The following is a 16,921-nucleotide window of genomic DNA, read 5'->3' on the forward strand; positions in this document are numbered from 1 at the left end:
ATAATGTTAGAATTCCAACTATATTTTAGAGCACAGCAACATTCTCTTCCAATTTAAATTGTAATGAAAGATGCAATATTATATATAGAGATTTCATAAATTTTCCTTAAAAGGAAACTTTATTACATCTTTGCCTTCTGTTGGATCAAGAAGGAAAAACTTAGTGTGTGTATATATATATGTACACAAACACATATTAAAAAGTAAGTTGAAACGACTAACATCAAATGCACTGGGGCTATTTAATCACATGCATGACAATGTCATAATGCATACCCATCTTTCTATATGAAAGGAAGATACCAAGAAGCCGAAAGAAGAGAAGGTGAACAATTATACAACAAGGCTAAGAAAATTACTCTAAGTACACAGATATTTTCTGTCATATGGAAGTCCTAAACATGAGAAACCAAGGGAAAGACTATAATTTTGCAGGACAGAAATTAGAAAAGATAAAAAGAATTTCAGAGCAGACAGTCACTGACATAAAAAACAAATAATGTAAAATAAATCACTCCGGGAACTGGGTGGTTCAATAGAATTAATGGAGTAAAAGGTACTTAAAGAAAAGACAAATTAACCTTTTAGACAAAATATGTTGGGAAGACAACTAACTGGAAACATTTGCTCCAAAGAATGAGGAAGAACTGTCAGAGGTTGATGTGCAAGTCTTAGAGGAAGTGGAAAACACTTGAAATGTATTCAAATCAATCTAGACTTTGAAAAACCAAAGCAAGATAAAAGACCACCAACTGACTGTACTCATGAAGAAGCATTTCCTATTATACCATTGTTATAACAGACTTTCTTGCATCTTTAGCAGTCTTCATTTTGAGAAGCCTCTAATAGGTCAAATCAAAGTCTTAACCTAAACAATCTGGATATGTATGTATGCCTGAATACAGCAGCTAATTTTGTCATATTTAACTACATATATTTAAAAAAGCACTATAATTTCTTAACTTACGCAGAAGTGTTTATTTCTCATTACTGACACTTCATAATATTCATCATTTTCATAATCTGTGCTAAAAATCCTTTGGAAATGTATTTCTATAAACTAACCAGGAAAAGACCAAGACACCATAAAGGGACATACAACTTTTGGGTACTGGGTATGAAAACTGAGTTTTCAACCCCAAATTTAGGACCTAAATTTAAGATGCAGTGAATGAAAATAAATGGGTACCTGGGTGTAGAATTAATAGTCAGAATGCCTGTAGCAATAATACCACACTTGCCAGTAGAGCATTAGGGCTCAAAGTAGCCAAGGACTACTGCATTTTGCATCCAGTCCTCAACATTTATGAACCACAGAGACATTTAGAGAAGAAAGGTCCACAGAGAAATCAGAAACATGTCCAACATCCTAAACAATCTAAATACTCTTTGTACAAAGGATAAACCCCTTGACAATGGAAGTCTGTCACAACAAGGCAGCAGCAGCAATCCAACTTAGTATTAGTCCTGAGCCCCAGCAGCCAGGAGTCTTGTAGAATCATCTGAACTATTTCAGCCATGAAAAATGATATTCACCTACGAAAAGTCCATATGACTTTCACCTATGACTCATCCTGCAATGGAAGGTAAAACTTCTTAATGTCCCTGCCAAACTTCACTAGGAGAAAAACTGCACTTTGATCCTAAATCTGAGCATTGTTTAACTTGAATAACTGTTCATGTCAGCTCAATCATTCACTTCTAAGTTTTGCTGAAATATCGAGCAGCGTGTTTGAAATCCTACCTCCCACCTAGACACTGATGTCTGCCTACAGCCTTAATTTAAGAGCCTGAGTGAGTCTAGTGAAAACCAAACTAAATGAAACTCACAGTTGGAAACCTCTCACACAGCCTTAGGAGACTAATTCATTTCCTCAGATATGTCTGATCATTCTTCCCTTCTTAGAAGACAACTGCAGTAGGAAAAGGTGATGCTGCTAACATCAGCGTTTAATGTAACTGTCCAGTGCTTATAGCTCTTGCCAGTCAGGTGGAGGCCTGTGCTGTGAGCTCTTCTCATCTTAAGGCAACTCAGACACAATCACCTTTTATTTCCTGTGAGAAGGCCCTGACCGCTAGTTAGAGTAGGGGTAAGGCACTTCCTATTTTGCCTATCAGATCTGTGTCAAAGAGTATTCAAGATTTTCAAGCCCAGAAAGAGAAGAAAGAAAGAGTATAGCTTTATAATTTAGTGATGGATGTATAAATGACTGAATGTGGACATGCACAAGAATGAGCTTGTGCACACACGTACATGGCATGCAGAGTGGGAGGAAAGACATAGTCTGTCCACCAGACCGCTCCTGCATTTTGCATGAAAGAATTACTGAATAAACTCTGGAAGGAAGGAAGTGGAGACCAGCATTCCTCATGCTAGGCAAAACCTCTCCTAACCAGGTTACAGAGTTGGATTTCCTCCAGTTTAGTCTCTCTCTTAGGCCCTGTGGATCTTAAACTTTTCATTATAAGAAAGATGATAAAAACTGCCTAACCTAAAGCCTTCAGAAGCATAAGGAAGTGTTATGATTACCTCAGCTTCTGTCTTGTGATAGACAGACCAACAATTAGGGTTCTCTTTTCTGAAGTAGCAGAGATGAATTTGAGACTCTTTTAATGGAAGAGGATCTAAAATCCAGGGCTTGGAACTTATAGCAACTAGATGCTTAAAGGAACTGGAGACTCTACTCTTTTTAAAATGCAAGTAACTGGTAAAGTGGTTTCCTTTGTAGAGTTAAAGGCTGTCAGAATGCTCTACATATGCTCAGGATTTTATGCTCAGGACAACTATTTTTAGAACTCTGGAGAGACTTAGGTATGAGACAGACACAGCCTACTTAGTACTCAGCCTACTTACCACAGCAACATGCAGTAGCCAAACTTTGGGAACTTTGATGGCAACCCATGGAAAAATTTAGCTTTCCCTATGGGGAAAAAAAACCTCCCTGCAGATACACTGCCATATGCAGGATGAGTTGTTTGCTTTTATTTAGTTTGGGTTGGGTTTTTTTTTGTGCAGAATTGAACTCTAAGATATAGGCAACTACATTCCAGTTAAAGTGTATTTTAAACATGCTCACACTGTTTCAGATTCACCTTTCATTCAAACTGCTTTATCACCTAAACAACACACTCCTAAAGAAGAGAAAATTTTACATGCTGAGTTTTTCACTCAATACCTTTCAACATAGATGTTCTTCCCAGTCCCAAGGGAATAGAGGCTACAAAGAATTCTGTAACATGAAACTTGTACATCACCCACTAGAGGAAAATAAGAAGTAGATTTTCAGTATTTATTCAGCTAAAGACTACTTTCCAAATATTAAACATCTGTTTTATGCAGTCTGATAAACAGTGTCTAAAACTTTTAGCATATGTATCACTGAACATTCTAGGCTGTCAATACTCCACACGTGTTATTTATCTTCAATTTCTCTGATACCTGGTCTGTCATCCACATTCATTCCAAAACCTAACAGATCATCAGACATTTCAAGAGGCCAGCAGATACTTGCTAATAAGATATTGCAGGTTATCACACTTGCAGAGTACAATTTTAAGCTAAACCACATCAATCTGTGTGTCTAACCTCTAGGAACATGATCTAAAGGCTCCCCACCTTTTTAAAGAAAGTCTTTTCATGGCTATCAATCTTTTAATTATCTTCTGCTTTGGAATTGTGATCACCCAAATATATACAAAATTTTGGAACAGCATATTGATGAATCTCAAGGAGGCATTTCAGTAATTTTAAACTAAATGATGCTAAAAATAAGGAAAATTTAAATTAAGAGAACTAAAGTGGTTTTCAAATGTAAGGAAAAAACCACAAAGAATTAATAATTACTTGTGTCCTTTAATCTAATGAAATAAAAATATGTAACAAAAATAAGCATAATTTAATTTTCTATAGGAAACTAGACTCATCCACACAGTAGGTAAGAGAACACTTAAAGGGAAATTCTAATTGCTCTCTCTCAGTGTTTGGAGAAATATTGTACATAATTAACTTGAAACTTACTGAGTATTATTTTTAAATGTGCAATAGAAATAAGGAACTATGCAGCTAATTTCAGATTTAATGCTGGAAATGTGTGTGTTACTGAAAACAGAATTTCATCCTTTGAATTCATGCAATCATTACTAAAAAGCATTTGTATTATTATAATACAATAAACTTGAAAAATAAAATAAAAGACTTACAAAGTAAATCAATTCCAAACTGATATTGTGAAATATGTTCAAAAATTGATGTCAAGATCGGTAACAATGCTACCGTAGTGTAATTGATATTCTGTGAAACACCCTTGATTTGTGTTCGTGAATGGGTAAATTTTCCAAGTTTAAGATTTTCTGAAGTTTTTTCCAGGTCTTCAGCTGCATTTTCAAAAAAGGCACGCAATCCAGCTTTAACAAGCTCAGATCCTGATTTCATAACAGTTCTGAAAAATAATAAGGGAAAAATATTAACTTTGCATTGATCTTTAGTAGTTGCATAGATATATACGTACATGTTAGTTACCTTCTATCAGTCTTTGAAGGTACACACACGTATCGGTGAACTTTACCTTATGAACTGAAAAGGACAGTTACATCTACATAGCAGTATAAGCAACAATTAGCTTGGAGTATTTCATAAAAATAACAACAACAAAGAACCTGCTTCCTCAGTCTTGTCTTTTCAGTTTTTGTGATCTGCTTTCAAATAAGATAATGCCTTCCCAGCAACTGTCATAGGTGGCGAGAAAGCTCCTCCATATAATATGCTCAAGAAAAGTAACTCTTAATCCCCAAATTTTTATGGGAGCCACAGTAACTAGGTATGCAAGTCAGGATACATGCTTACATATCTTCAAAGCACACTAAATCTAGAAAGTGCAACCGCAATACCAGCATCACTGTCCTATTCCTTAATTGTTTTGCACTCTTCTCCAACCCCTTAATGAAGCTTTCCAGTGTTGTTATTCACAATGAGTTCATTGTCAGGCTGCTATATAACACAACCAGGCCAGAAAACAGCTCAAATTAGAAAACTATCCTGGCCTGTGTTTTAATCTACATAAGCATTTCAATGGTAAACAGTAAAAGTTAGCAAATGTAACTATGCCCATATATTAATACATTTTGCATACTTCTAATGACAAATTTTCCAATAGGCACTTAAACTGTCTCAGTATCTACAGGTATCAATACTTGCAGTGCCAAAGTTTGTGTCATTTACATCTCCCAATAAAGTCTTCAAATACCCTTGGAAAGGGTGACGAGTTTTCAATGCTTTAATGACAGGCATTGATCAGAAAAATGTAGATTAAAGCCTTTAGACGAAATCTGCTCATATGGAAGTCAATATCTGAATTATTGATACTGCTAATATCATTAATTAAAAATAAGGAATAAAAAATACAGAAACAATCCAACTGCTCCTGAGAAGCTCTGCGACAACCTATGTAGTTCATAGTTGGTACAAATGTTGCAAACTTACCGTGTGTCAAGAGACTGAGCTAAGATGTGCAGGCAGTTCACCATTGTAGCAGAATCACTACCTGGTTAGAAAGAGATACTATGAGAGCACAATAGTATAGAAAATGTAGGATAATCTAATGATCCAAAATGTCATTACTGGAGACGCACAGGTTAAACGACATGATGTAAGTCTCCCACCTTAGGTCACTGCAGGGAGAGTTAGGTCTGGTTCTAAAACTTTCAATTTCTTAAGTCCATTTTCATACAAGAACTAAAAAGAATAACTAGTGTCTACTTATAGCTAATTTTCATCACTTGACCCTGCAACATTCTGAACTTTGTATCTTGTAGTACGTACATTTCTTTTATATTTTTCTTACCAATACCTTGGAAAAATATATGTTATTTTTCCCTACATCCCCCTAGCCTATTGAGAAATTAATCAATTGGATTCAACAGTTGGATAACAGAAATCAAAACAGTTAGTGTAAGATGACTTTTGAAAAGCTAAAAGTAACTGCAAAGGCATGAGAATTTTTTTAAAGGAGCCTGAAAATCCTAGCTGCTGCTATTTCTTCCTGCTCCAACACTTTACATATTCTATTAACTGTTAGCTGCAGAGCCATGTTCAATGCACTCACTAATTGTACTGGAATTTTATGCATAATTTTATAGAATTTTGCCTATAGCTTGTGAAAAGCTTCGGGTAAGACAGAAGCAATGGTTATACATTCTTTATATTTTTAACTTCATCAAGATCTTTCTTAACAACTTACCAAAAAGTGAGATCCTATGCCTAACAAGAGCAGCTAGTTTGCAGAACAGGCTAAAGTAGAAAAGAACAGAAAGAGCAAGACAAGAGAAGACAAAGATTAAAGATTTATTTAGAATATGAGGTAAACAGTAGTAGGAATATGAAAGAGAAAACACAACATAGTTCCTGGAAAGTGTATTTTGAATCATACATAATTATAACAGTCAGTCAAATAACTGCATTAAACAGAATAACTTTTTAAAGCTTCTGAATTATCTCATTTTCTAAGCTTCACTACTTCAGAGATGACTTGAAATGTGAAACTTTCTTTTGATTACAGTGTTTTCTAACAATTGCATATTATATGGCTGCGTCATCCTTTATGGCTATTTATTTCTGAATAGGAAATTTTTTTTTGTAAGAACAAGAAAAAATGAGTAACATTTTAGGGTTTTACTTGGCATTCTGCAGGAAACAAACGTTACAAATCTTCATACATTTTAAAACAATTTGCAAAGATATCCTTTGTAAATAAATAAATTTGTGTTTAGCCACTGCTGATGATAAGATGAATCCTGAAATGTATACAGTCTAGAAGAACTTCTGACAAGTATGTCAGAACCTTGCATATCTAACCTATCTGTCAAAATAATAGGATAATTAAGAGAAAGGAAAAATCACCAACTCTCTAAAGATTAAAGGGCCTACTTTAACTTCTGAAAACAAAGACAGCTAGGCAGGCTTGTTTATCATCTGTGCTATACTTTACAAATGGAATTAGGACGTAACAAAATGAAACAAATATACCTTAGGAATTGGTATGGTCTCTTACTAACAACAGATTGTCATTTTTATCTTCACAATAGTAAGGAGATACTATACTCTGTATAAGATGAAAATAACTGAAGTCACTTTTCTCATTGAAGAATGGACAAAGAATTATAACATACTCCTGAATTTATAATAGCAGATACGCAGGCTAGACATCTAACTTCCTTCATGTGCCTTTGTAAAGGTGTTTTGTACAACCCTAGTAAGAATCTTTCTAGCTGTATTAAGCTGACCTGACTGACTTTAGAGAAGTAATAGTAGTATTCAGAGAGGAAGCATGAAATTGAAATGAAATGAAATGAAACTTCCATGCTCCTGAACCTGAGCTGACTTCCCCAGCTACTGGAGGACTATCTTGCACATTTGTATATAATATATCTGCAAGCTCAGTAAAGCAGAATCTTAGGGACTTAACACTCACTCTTATGGCCAACTGCTATATAAGGACTACCACCCACCTAGAAGATGGAAACAAAAGGGTAATAATAATTTAGAGAAAAGCAAAAATACGCTGGAAGATAAACTGAAGAATGGAAGCTAGGAAGTTCAGTGCCAGGCCTGATCTTATGTAACAACGAGTAAGTAACCTTTATTTTCAAATTTTATATCTACTCTTCCATTGGAAAAAGTAGTCAACTCTGGTCAACATAGTGAAGGAAAGCAAAAGAAATTTGGGAAACTGACAGTTAAGGTAAGAAAGCATGACAGTAAAATACAGTTTGAAAGATTATGATACAAAATATCCCAAATAAAATAACTGGCAGCACACCTTTAAGGGGGAGAAAAAAATTGGCAAAAAAATATTAATGACAGTCATAGTTAAAAACAAATTAAATATTAATTTGTAAATGTTAATTGCAGAAAAATGAAATTCATATTTTTGTAAAGGCAACACATTATAAATTAAAAGGCAACTGTCTCTTTTTAATTGAGTTTTCTAGAATAACTTTGAGTCAAGTGGCTGATTCCAACCAAATATGAAAGAGGACAGGCATCTAAAAATTATTAAATTCCAGCAATTTGGGGGGGGGGGAGGGGGGCAGAAGTAATTTTGTAGAGAAGGGAGAATCCATAAGTACCCCTAAAAAGCTGCATCATGGTATTTTCACATTTTTTGACATCTGAAAATTTAAATGTGAGACCATTTAAATGACCCAACAGTGGGATAAGCTTCAACCAGAAACTGCCATCAACAATGAAACACAAACCCATCAGAAACTAAGTTTTATTAGTTCCATTGCTCACAGAATCATTTATTAATGTTTTTGATGTTATCATCCACACTTATATATCGTAATATGTATATATAATTAGTATATATACTTAATTCTTTAATTATGTATTAAAGAATACTAAAATGAGGAATTCTATACACTCACTGCCATTCTGATACAGAATAAACTATTCACTTTCCATCTGAGGAAACTAAGCTTTTGAGCTATCTTTCTTTTTAATCTAAGAAGATACCTTTAATTATCTATATAGAACCCTCCTGTGTATATCTTAATTTTCTACTTACCTTGCTACCATTTCCTTTTCCTTATTTGATGCATATCCACTGCTACTGAGTGTTTTTGTTGGAGAAGACAGGAAGTAGAGGCAGTGATTTGTAAAGTACTGATCAACTAATGGTAAAAGAACCTAAGAAATACAGATACAAAACGTATTTTTCACAGAGCACAATGGTAAATGTAGCAACAATGCTCTGGTCAAAGTTCATTCAAAGAATTTTAGGAGTTCTGTAACAGTTGTATTTTCTCATTTCAGACACAAAGTCATATAAATTAAAACCTTAAGTCTTAACAATTTCACTTAAAAGTTACGTAAATAATAAACAGAGTTACACAGATCTATCTATTTTGGATCTAATATTGCAGGCTTACTCTTCTCAGATTCAACAGTGATAAATATCACTGAACTAAGAGGACCGTTCCTCTCCACTATTTACGTAACTGTCCAATACAGATATAAAGGGAGAGGGCTTTTTTTTTAAGATCCTAAATTAAATCCTAAATGTTCCTTACTTCAAATCTGATTATTGACAACATTTTTTTTGTTAGGTACACAAATGTGTATGACATTAGTATGCATAGGAATACTTCTTCCTGTTAATTAAATGATACTATGCACTTCAGTGATATACTGAGGCAAAAATTTTCAGAAATAATTTATATGTTCAGTGAGAATATTTAATTTCATGTAATAAATAAGCTGCCTTTTAATTTCTATGTTCCTTCTCATGTAGAAGCAGATATTAAAATATTTTGAAATATTTGAACCCAGCAAATATATTGAAATATTTTTTAGATATTTTGAAATATTTGTTAACAACATTTAATTGATTACTTACCATGAAAAAAATGGGAAAGTTACATTTCTATTACCTGAAAAGCAGTCTAACATTACAAATTTTCATGTTCTGTATAATGGAATGTATATGCACATTACTTGAAATACTAAATCACTCACTTTGGCAAAGAATTTTATTTCTTGGTCATGTGGAGATTTTTCAGTTTTTCCACTGGTTACAATGGCTTCTGCAAGGATACAATCAAGGCAGACACGAATAAGAAGTTGTCTAATAATAAATAACACAATAGCTCTTTGATATAGCCTTGCAAACTTAGTTTTGCTGAAATACAAATAAAACAGCAGAAACAGTTTAGCTAGTTACAGATGTCCAAGAATTCAATCTGCAAATTAAAAGACAGAATTTAAGTTTCTTAAATGCAATTAAAAGTGACTACTACAAATTTAAACATATCAATCTAAATATTTAAATATCAACAATGGTAATTATTTTCAAAATAAAATCTGCAGCTTACCCAAATGCGCAATAAATTCTTGAGCAGAATCAACATATTTTAAAATTTTCTTCAGAAACTTAAAGGCAAACCTCTTTTCCATGGATGAAGCATCCAACTCCATGTCATTCAGACCCCTGTTTTAGAAAGCATTAAGATGAACAGTATTGATGATGACAGTAGTACAAATGATGACAGTACTATGAAGCATTCCATTCCTTATTATCTTTTAATTATGGTAACTTTTCATAAGAAGGAGAAAATGACCTTCCACAGCAACTCTTAGTTATCAACTACATCGCAAGAAGTGTTAAAATCAGTTCATGTTTCTCTAAGAGGTATAATAGCTTTGGATTAAAGTATCCAAAATATACGTATTTTAAGATAAGAACTTCAGAGAGCTATCTTATTGCACAAATGAAGCCATGGTACATTTGAATCTAACAAAGCAATGCATTGGCCACTCAATTTCGACTGCTGGCAGATTAAAGTGCCAAATGTTTAGGAAGTCAGCTATTATAGCTTTACAAAATCAGTCTACGTACTACACTTCATTTCATTATTCACTATTAAACTTCATTTTTGTCCTTGAATTTTATGAAAGACTGAAGTCAAAATGACTTAAGCTACTAAATGAAAACCTAAATGCAAGTAACAAACTACTATACTATTCAAAGATTTTTGAAACATTTCAACAGTATGCGATACTTGCTAAAGAGGCATGTATTATTTATTCTTTGAGATAAATTCATGACCTAAATCACAACTGGTGCATGCACAATATTAAAGAGGAATAAAAACATGGGTGGTTGGCTGTGCCTAGATTTAAAATATTAGATTTTATTTTAACTACAAATGAAACCTATCTCACTGAAATTCTAAAATTCTTTAGGATCACAGAAAAATTTAGTTTGGAAGGAACCTCTGAAAGTCATCTGATCCAAGTTCCATCTCAAAGCAAAGCCAAAGGCAAAGTTAGATCAGGTTGCTCAGAACCTTGTCCAATAATGTACTGAGTATCTTCAAGGATTGAAATCTCATAATGACTCTGGAGAGCCTATTAGAATGTTTGACCACCCTCACTGTGAAAAAATAAGGGTGAAATATTTTCATATATCTAACTGGAATTTCCCTTGTAACAACTTGTTACTTTTGAGGAGATAGTAACAGTGATTGGCATTGGATAGTCATGCCACTCCCTGAAGCATCTTGGTGGCCCTCCACTTGATTAACTCTTTTGTCAACGTCTTCCTTAGCACTAGTGAACCAAAAACTGTTCTGCAACATACTCCTGATACAGTCTCATGATCGCAAAATGGAAAGGGAAAAAACCACCTTCATCAACCTGCAGACTACACTTACTAATACAGCCTAGTATGCAGTCAGCCTTCATCATCACAAGGACACACTCCTGATTCACATTCAACTTGCAGAATTTGAAGTGCTTTTCTGCATAGATGTCGTCAGGTTCAATTTCCCTATTCCTGGGGTTATTCCATCCCAGGTATAGGACTGCATGAACCTTTGCTCAACCGCACAAGAGTTCTGTCAGCCCATTTCTCCAGTCCATCAAAGTTCCCCTGAAAAGCAGCCAAATTCTCCAATTTATTGCTATGGGTTCATTCCACAAAATTGGTAAGGATGCATTCTGTCTCATCATCCCGGACGTGAACAGGGATTTTTTTTTCTTTTTATTTTTGAAGTCACATAACTCTATAGATTTTTAATTTATTCTGTTTTCAAACATACTTGTTTTTACAAGTCATCACTTCTTTCTTCTTCGTTTCCTTGGGGTTTTCTCATACATTTGTTTAGTTTGCAACATCTTCATAGTCTCTTTATTCCAACATTAAGAGGATTAAACTATACTTGAGATTTTCAGTTGATAGATGGTGGCCTACACCCAGCACATCTAACTGGCTTGCCAAGTGAGGAAGTAACTGAGTAACATTAAGGGAAACCTCTGGTTACCTGTAATGGCTACTTCATTTGCTTCTGTACAGACTCTTCAAATAGTAGTAGGAAAGGAAGACTCTCCCTTAATCAATCAGAGAAAATGACCTGGCTAAAGGAGATGCAGGAACTACAGAGGGGTTGAACAGTGTGTCAGAAATAGGGTAGAAGTGAGGAAGTGGTAGTTTGTGGCACTGAGGCAAAAGCAAGAAAGGAACAAGAAGGCAGGAAAGTTGGTGGACTCACTGTTGTGATATGGAGGAAATGATCATTTGCCCTGAGATTCCTTAGCACTGGTGTAAGAGTAAATTAGGGAGAATACACGGAAGATTAGACTAAGAGTTGAAAAATAGCTATGAGGTGAATCCAAGGGAAAAAGTAATTCTGTGGGAGAGGGCTGATGCTGCAGAAATTTTAAGAATAAAAACATCTAACACTAAAGTGTATGTTCTTGACCATGTCAGAACACGGGTTAGAGGAGAGGAATGGTTATAGTCTGGGGGAACTGAACCAGGGAACGAAGGAATAATGTTCCAATCCCATTTTACACACAAACATAAAAGGACTCTACCCTCCCACCTTACAGTTTCATTTGGAAAAAAAAAAAAATTCTATTTGAAGAGTGCTAATTTATATACCTTTATGACCTCCTATTAATTGATATATCATGTGCAATCAAATTATTTGGTATGTAGTAACAGCTATGTATGGTTGACAGGCATCTCCTGCTGCCTCACTCTCACAGAGGATAATGCAATTAAGTATTTACCTGTATTTTCAGTGAGATCACTGTAAATTTTCTCTTTTTGTGTTTATAGTAAGTCATGGTTGCTAAGAGATTACATGTACTTTCCTAAATATTGAAAGGCATTGGTAGTTCTCTTAAATAACAAAGGCGACATCAAAAGAACTTGTAGAGGTTTAAAGATTCTTAACAAAATACCATGTTGTTTCTAACATACACTTGAGTAAGGCCTGAGAGATTTATGTGCGTCATAAACACCCAAAAGTGCTTCAAAAGCGTTCTCAACAAAGAAAGAGGAGCAAAAATCAAAACAGAGGCAGATGGTATATGTAAAGTACACACACTGTGCCACCTCTATGTTTCCAATTATAAAGAATTCCCATGTTTTAATGATTAGTCCAACGTTTTGAAGAATGACATTCTGCAAATGCGATAATTGCAATCAGTACTTCCAAAGATCTTATATATACTTAAAATATGCACATATTCACCTGAAGAAAACACTAAGAGGATAATCTTGATTCACCCTGATATAGACAGTTACTGTAAACTCTTTGCCCATACCCCATAAAGAGTTGGAACAGGCTTTTTTCAAGTTGACTTGTCCCATTAGCTAACACTGAAAACATTGTCTTCCTAACCCAAACAGATGCAGCTGCAAAGAGATATTAAAACTAATATTTGAGCAATTCCATTGGTGTTTCAAAGGACCATTAATTTGCAGGAACTAAACCTGCTTTTCTTATTCAATGGCTCTACAGCAATTATGGAGGATATAAAAATATGTGGTGGCATACCTACATTTTGGTTTCAGGCTGAGAGCCTACATATGTGGCAAATGGGAATTTTTCTCTGTAGCGATGCAGAAATGTATATTTAGAGCTGTCTTCTAATATCTTAAGAAATGTGATTAATTGTTGAAGCCAACAAAGTTACCTTTTGCAGATCCTAATAATCAATTTGTATAAATTTCTGAGTGTATCCTTTCACTAGAGACATAGACTTGAAAAGCAGAAATAAATGAAAACAAGTAAGATCTGACTCTATGCATGTACAGAAAAATTTGTTCATGAATACCCTTTAGTTTACAAAAATGCTTAATGCCAGCGAAATTGCAGTTTCCTATATGCTTAGGTGTTTCACATACAATAAAAGACGATATTTATAGTATAGTAATTCACAATTTCATCATATTATACTGTATTTTTGGCTTTATAAGTTATTTTAATTTTGTTGACAGTGTAAGTCCCCACAGGCCAGCTTATTTCCAGACTCAGCAATTCAAGTTAGAGTACAACTAATGAAGTTAAGGATGAAATGCCCACAAAATAGCCACTTTGTCGTACAGCTTCACAGAACTCAAACCAACATTTTTCATAAAAACTGGATTAAAAAGCACTTTTACATAGATGTGTTTCAGTATCAGACCTCAGATTTATTTTCCCATGTCCTTACTGACACTGCTGGCTGCTAATTTAGAAGTTTTGAATCATTTGCTTGTTTAATTACACTCCTGTTGCATTTTGTATTTACTATGATCACATACTTATTAAAAATGTTACCTGTCTACACTATTTCAGAAAGGTCTTTCTGAACATAAAAATAACAAGGACTCTGATTTACAGAGGATATGCCAAATGGTAATTATGTTAATAACTAACAGACTGCAGTGAGATAAGGACAATGATCATGGTTTGTGCACTGAATGTAAGCAAAAAAATGTGCAACTTACCGAGATATGATTATACCATTGACTTGAAGGAATTTAAACAGCTCTTGTGCCTTTTCACGGTCCCGTGATTTCTCCTTGGCTGTCAATGTGTCGTAAGGTACCAATAAAGGATGACTACCTCCACCTTTAGTAAGTTGAAAGAACTGTAAGTTTTTCTACTGTAAGATTTATTTTGCTTCAAGTACAAAAAGGAACTATTAAATTTTGATTGTCTTACACTGTCTTCTTTCAGACTGTTTCTTCTCCCTCATTTTCCTTGTCTTTTTTGTGTGTTTCAGAGGATTCTGGCTTACCTTTGCTTTCTAACTCCATTTTCTTCTTTTTGGCCCATATATTATGGTAGTTTTCTGCCATTACCTCAACCATTCCCTACATTGCCATCAGAAAAAAACAAGATGCGAAATTAAAAGGTGACAATTAAAAATTTCATAATTCTACATAATTTTACAGTCTTGAGTAAAGTCTACACTCTTGTGGTAACGAAACATCACAGTTAAGTGTCATTTCTACATTCAGCTGTTCTTTGAAGTCAGCACAGGCACAGGATATGCATGTATCACATGCTGTTTACAGCCCCTTCCTTAGCTTCATAACTTTTTCTAGGAACTCAGGAAGCACTAATGGGATAAACAGTAGAAATCTCTTCCTTAAATATGTGAATAGTATGGTATGCACCTTTCTACAACAGTATATCACAACCACAGTCACAAATACACTCATAAAACCTGACAAAATTCAAGTCATTAATAATAAAAACTGATTCTATTAATTCTTTTCAGTACAACATATGCAAAACACAAATACAAACCTGAAGCTCCCTAGAAAGCACCACATTAGAGAGATCAAGTGGCGCCGGGCTATACCCATTTCCCTACGGGGAAAAAAAGAGAATTATTTTCTGATGAAAGTATTTCAGATAAAAGAATCCAATATTCAACTACAACATCTCTGTTGTTGACCTGATTAGAGTAACACCATTCACGTTTTTAAACTTTCTTGTGGAAACTGTGTTCACCTTTTGTTTTGCAATGTGCTGAAGACACACAGGATGCTTATCTGCTGATGTAGAAATAAGAAGGTTGCTGCAGATACTTAGATCTCTCTATTCGCAACAGATGGCAAGCTGCTAAGAACTATGATTTTCAGCCTAAGAGAGGATACCAATCATGAGGCATACAAGACGTGCCTTCAAAACATGACAGAACAGCGTGGCAGCAGCCTGAATTAACCATATACTAAAGACAAGACATCACAACAAAAAGTTAAAATAGGTTATTGTCTCGTGGAATTTACAGACTAAGAGAAGGAGGAGCGCGATATATTTATGCAGTCTTTAAATGTTTAAAGTGTGAAAGCTCCAGTGCAACAAACCTATTAGGTACATGTTAAATGTGAACGGTCATATATGACGGTCACTGATTTCAATCATGTACTGAAGTTAAACATGTGCTGAAACCCTCTACTAAATCATGTCTTTATCATGCATCTTCTTGGGCAAGAAGGCCCAACTGCAGAACCGGTTCAACTGGCTGGAAGCAGAGATTCCAAGACAGAAGCATTCCCTGTAAGGGAGTGAAGTTTGCTGAAGAGAAAAGAAATGCTGAAATATTGTCTTGTAACAGAGTGCTAAGGGGACACTTTTGGTAAGCAAAAACTGGTGCTGGGGAATGAACCCAACACAGGCTTAAGGTGCCTGATGCTCACAGGATCAGTGCTGGTGCAAGTGTATATAAGGAATCAGCTTGTGACACATCTTTGCAAACTCCTTGCAGTACTGCTTATGGCAGTAGGACTCTGCCCAATGCATTGCTCAGTAAATCTAACTATATTTAAGCACAACTGTGTGTTTAATTCACCTCAAGGGGTAAAATAAAAATTCACCAACACTTGTCACGGTTTTAAACAGCTTTCCCCCCTCCAAGACACAGAGATATTGAGCAGTAGTCTCAACATGCTATTACAAAAAACTACAAATGAAAAAATAGTCTATATCACATCAAAATGCTAGGTACTATATAATTACTTGCAAATTTTGCCTGTAGATTTAACCAAAAGTATTAAATGTGCAATCTTATTTGTCAAAAGCCCATTTCAGGCTGTTCTGTTTGACCAAAAGAGAAAATTACTATATTTACTTATTATAAAATAAAAGGCTTTAAATACTCTGCCATGTATTCTTTGAATGACTATATGAAAACTCTCTTCAGGTCTTCCTGAAAAAATGAACAGATATGGTCTCTGACAGTCTTATCATCTTAAAAGTTGTTGTCTTTTTGCAGTCCCCTCTTTAGTGTTACTGCACAGTTTTTATTATAGTGACATGACTTCCAATCTCAGAACTCTAACGTTAAAAGTTTCTCTTCATAAACAAGAATATAAAATTAACATAATTTGGTATAATTTCTTAGTAAATTAACAAACAAGCCTTTTGCTTTCTAAATTTAAGCAATTCCACCTTACCTGGCTAGACTGAGATATGCTGCGGAGCTTTTCATTTTCACGCTGATGTATTATTGCTTCTCCTCCTTCCTTGGTCCTTTCTAGGCTCCATCCCATGGCCAACATGGTTTTCAGTGATTCTCTGGCAGGCCAACGATAAATTTCCTTTTCCTTTGAAGAAAATAATGTAAAATTTCTCTGTA

At 34.7% G+C, this 16,921-nt stretch overlaps 1 protein-coding gene across 1 annotated transcript in view; it reads right to left on the minus strand.

Annotated features, from left to right (window-relative positions):
• The window catches only part of RYR3 (ryanodine receptor 3), a 263,605-nt gene that overhangs the window by 58,751 nt on the left and 187,933 nt on the right, over positions 1-16,921 (minus strand). The window contains exons 56-66 of the mRNA XM_072864265.1: positions 16,740-16,889; positions 15,088-15,150; positions 14,573-14,648; positions 14,280-14,403; positions 9,871-9,986; positions 9,515-9,582; positions 8,565-8,686; positions 6,237-6,286; positions 5,480-5,540; positions 4,201-4,439; positions 3,177-3,258 (exon numbers count right to left, since the gene is read on the minus strand). Of these exons, the coding sequence (XP_072720366.1) occupies positions 3,177-3,258; positions 4,201-4,439; positions 5,480-5,540; positions 6,237-6,286; positions 8,565-8,686; positions 9,515-9,582; positions 9,871-9,986; positions 14,280-14,403; positions 14,573-14,648; positions 15,088-15,150; positions 16,740-16,889 (1,151 nt within the window). The remainder of the gene's footprint in view (positions 1-3,176; positions 3,259-4,200; positions 4,440-5,479; positions 5,541-6,236; positions 6,287-8,564; positions 8,687-9,514; positions 9,583-9,870; positions 9,987-14,279; positions 14,404-14,572; positions 14,649-15,087; positions 15,151-16,739; positions 16,890-16,921) is intronic.

The sequence above is a fragment of the Ciconia boyciana genome, chromosome 6 (genome assembly GCF_034638445.1).
Source record: "Ciconia boyciana chromosome 6, ASM3463844v1, whole genome shotgun sequence".
NCBI classification, from domain to species: Eukaryota; Metazoa; Chordata; class Aves; order Ciconiiformes; family Ciconiidae; genus Ciconia; species Ciconia boyciana.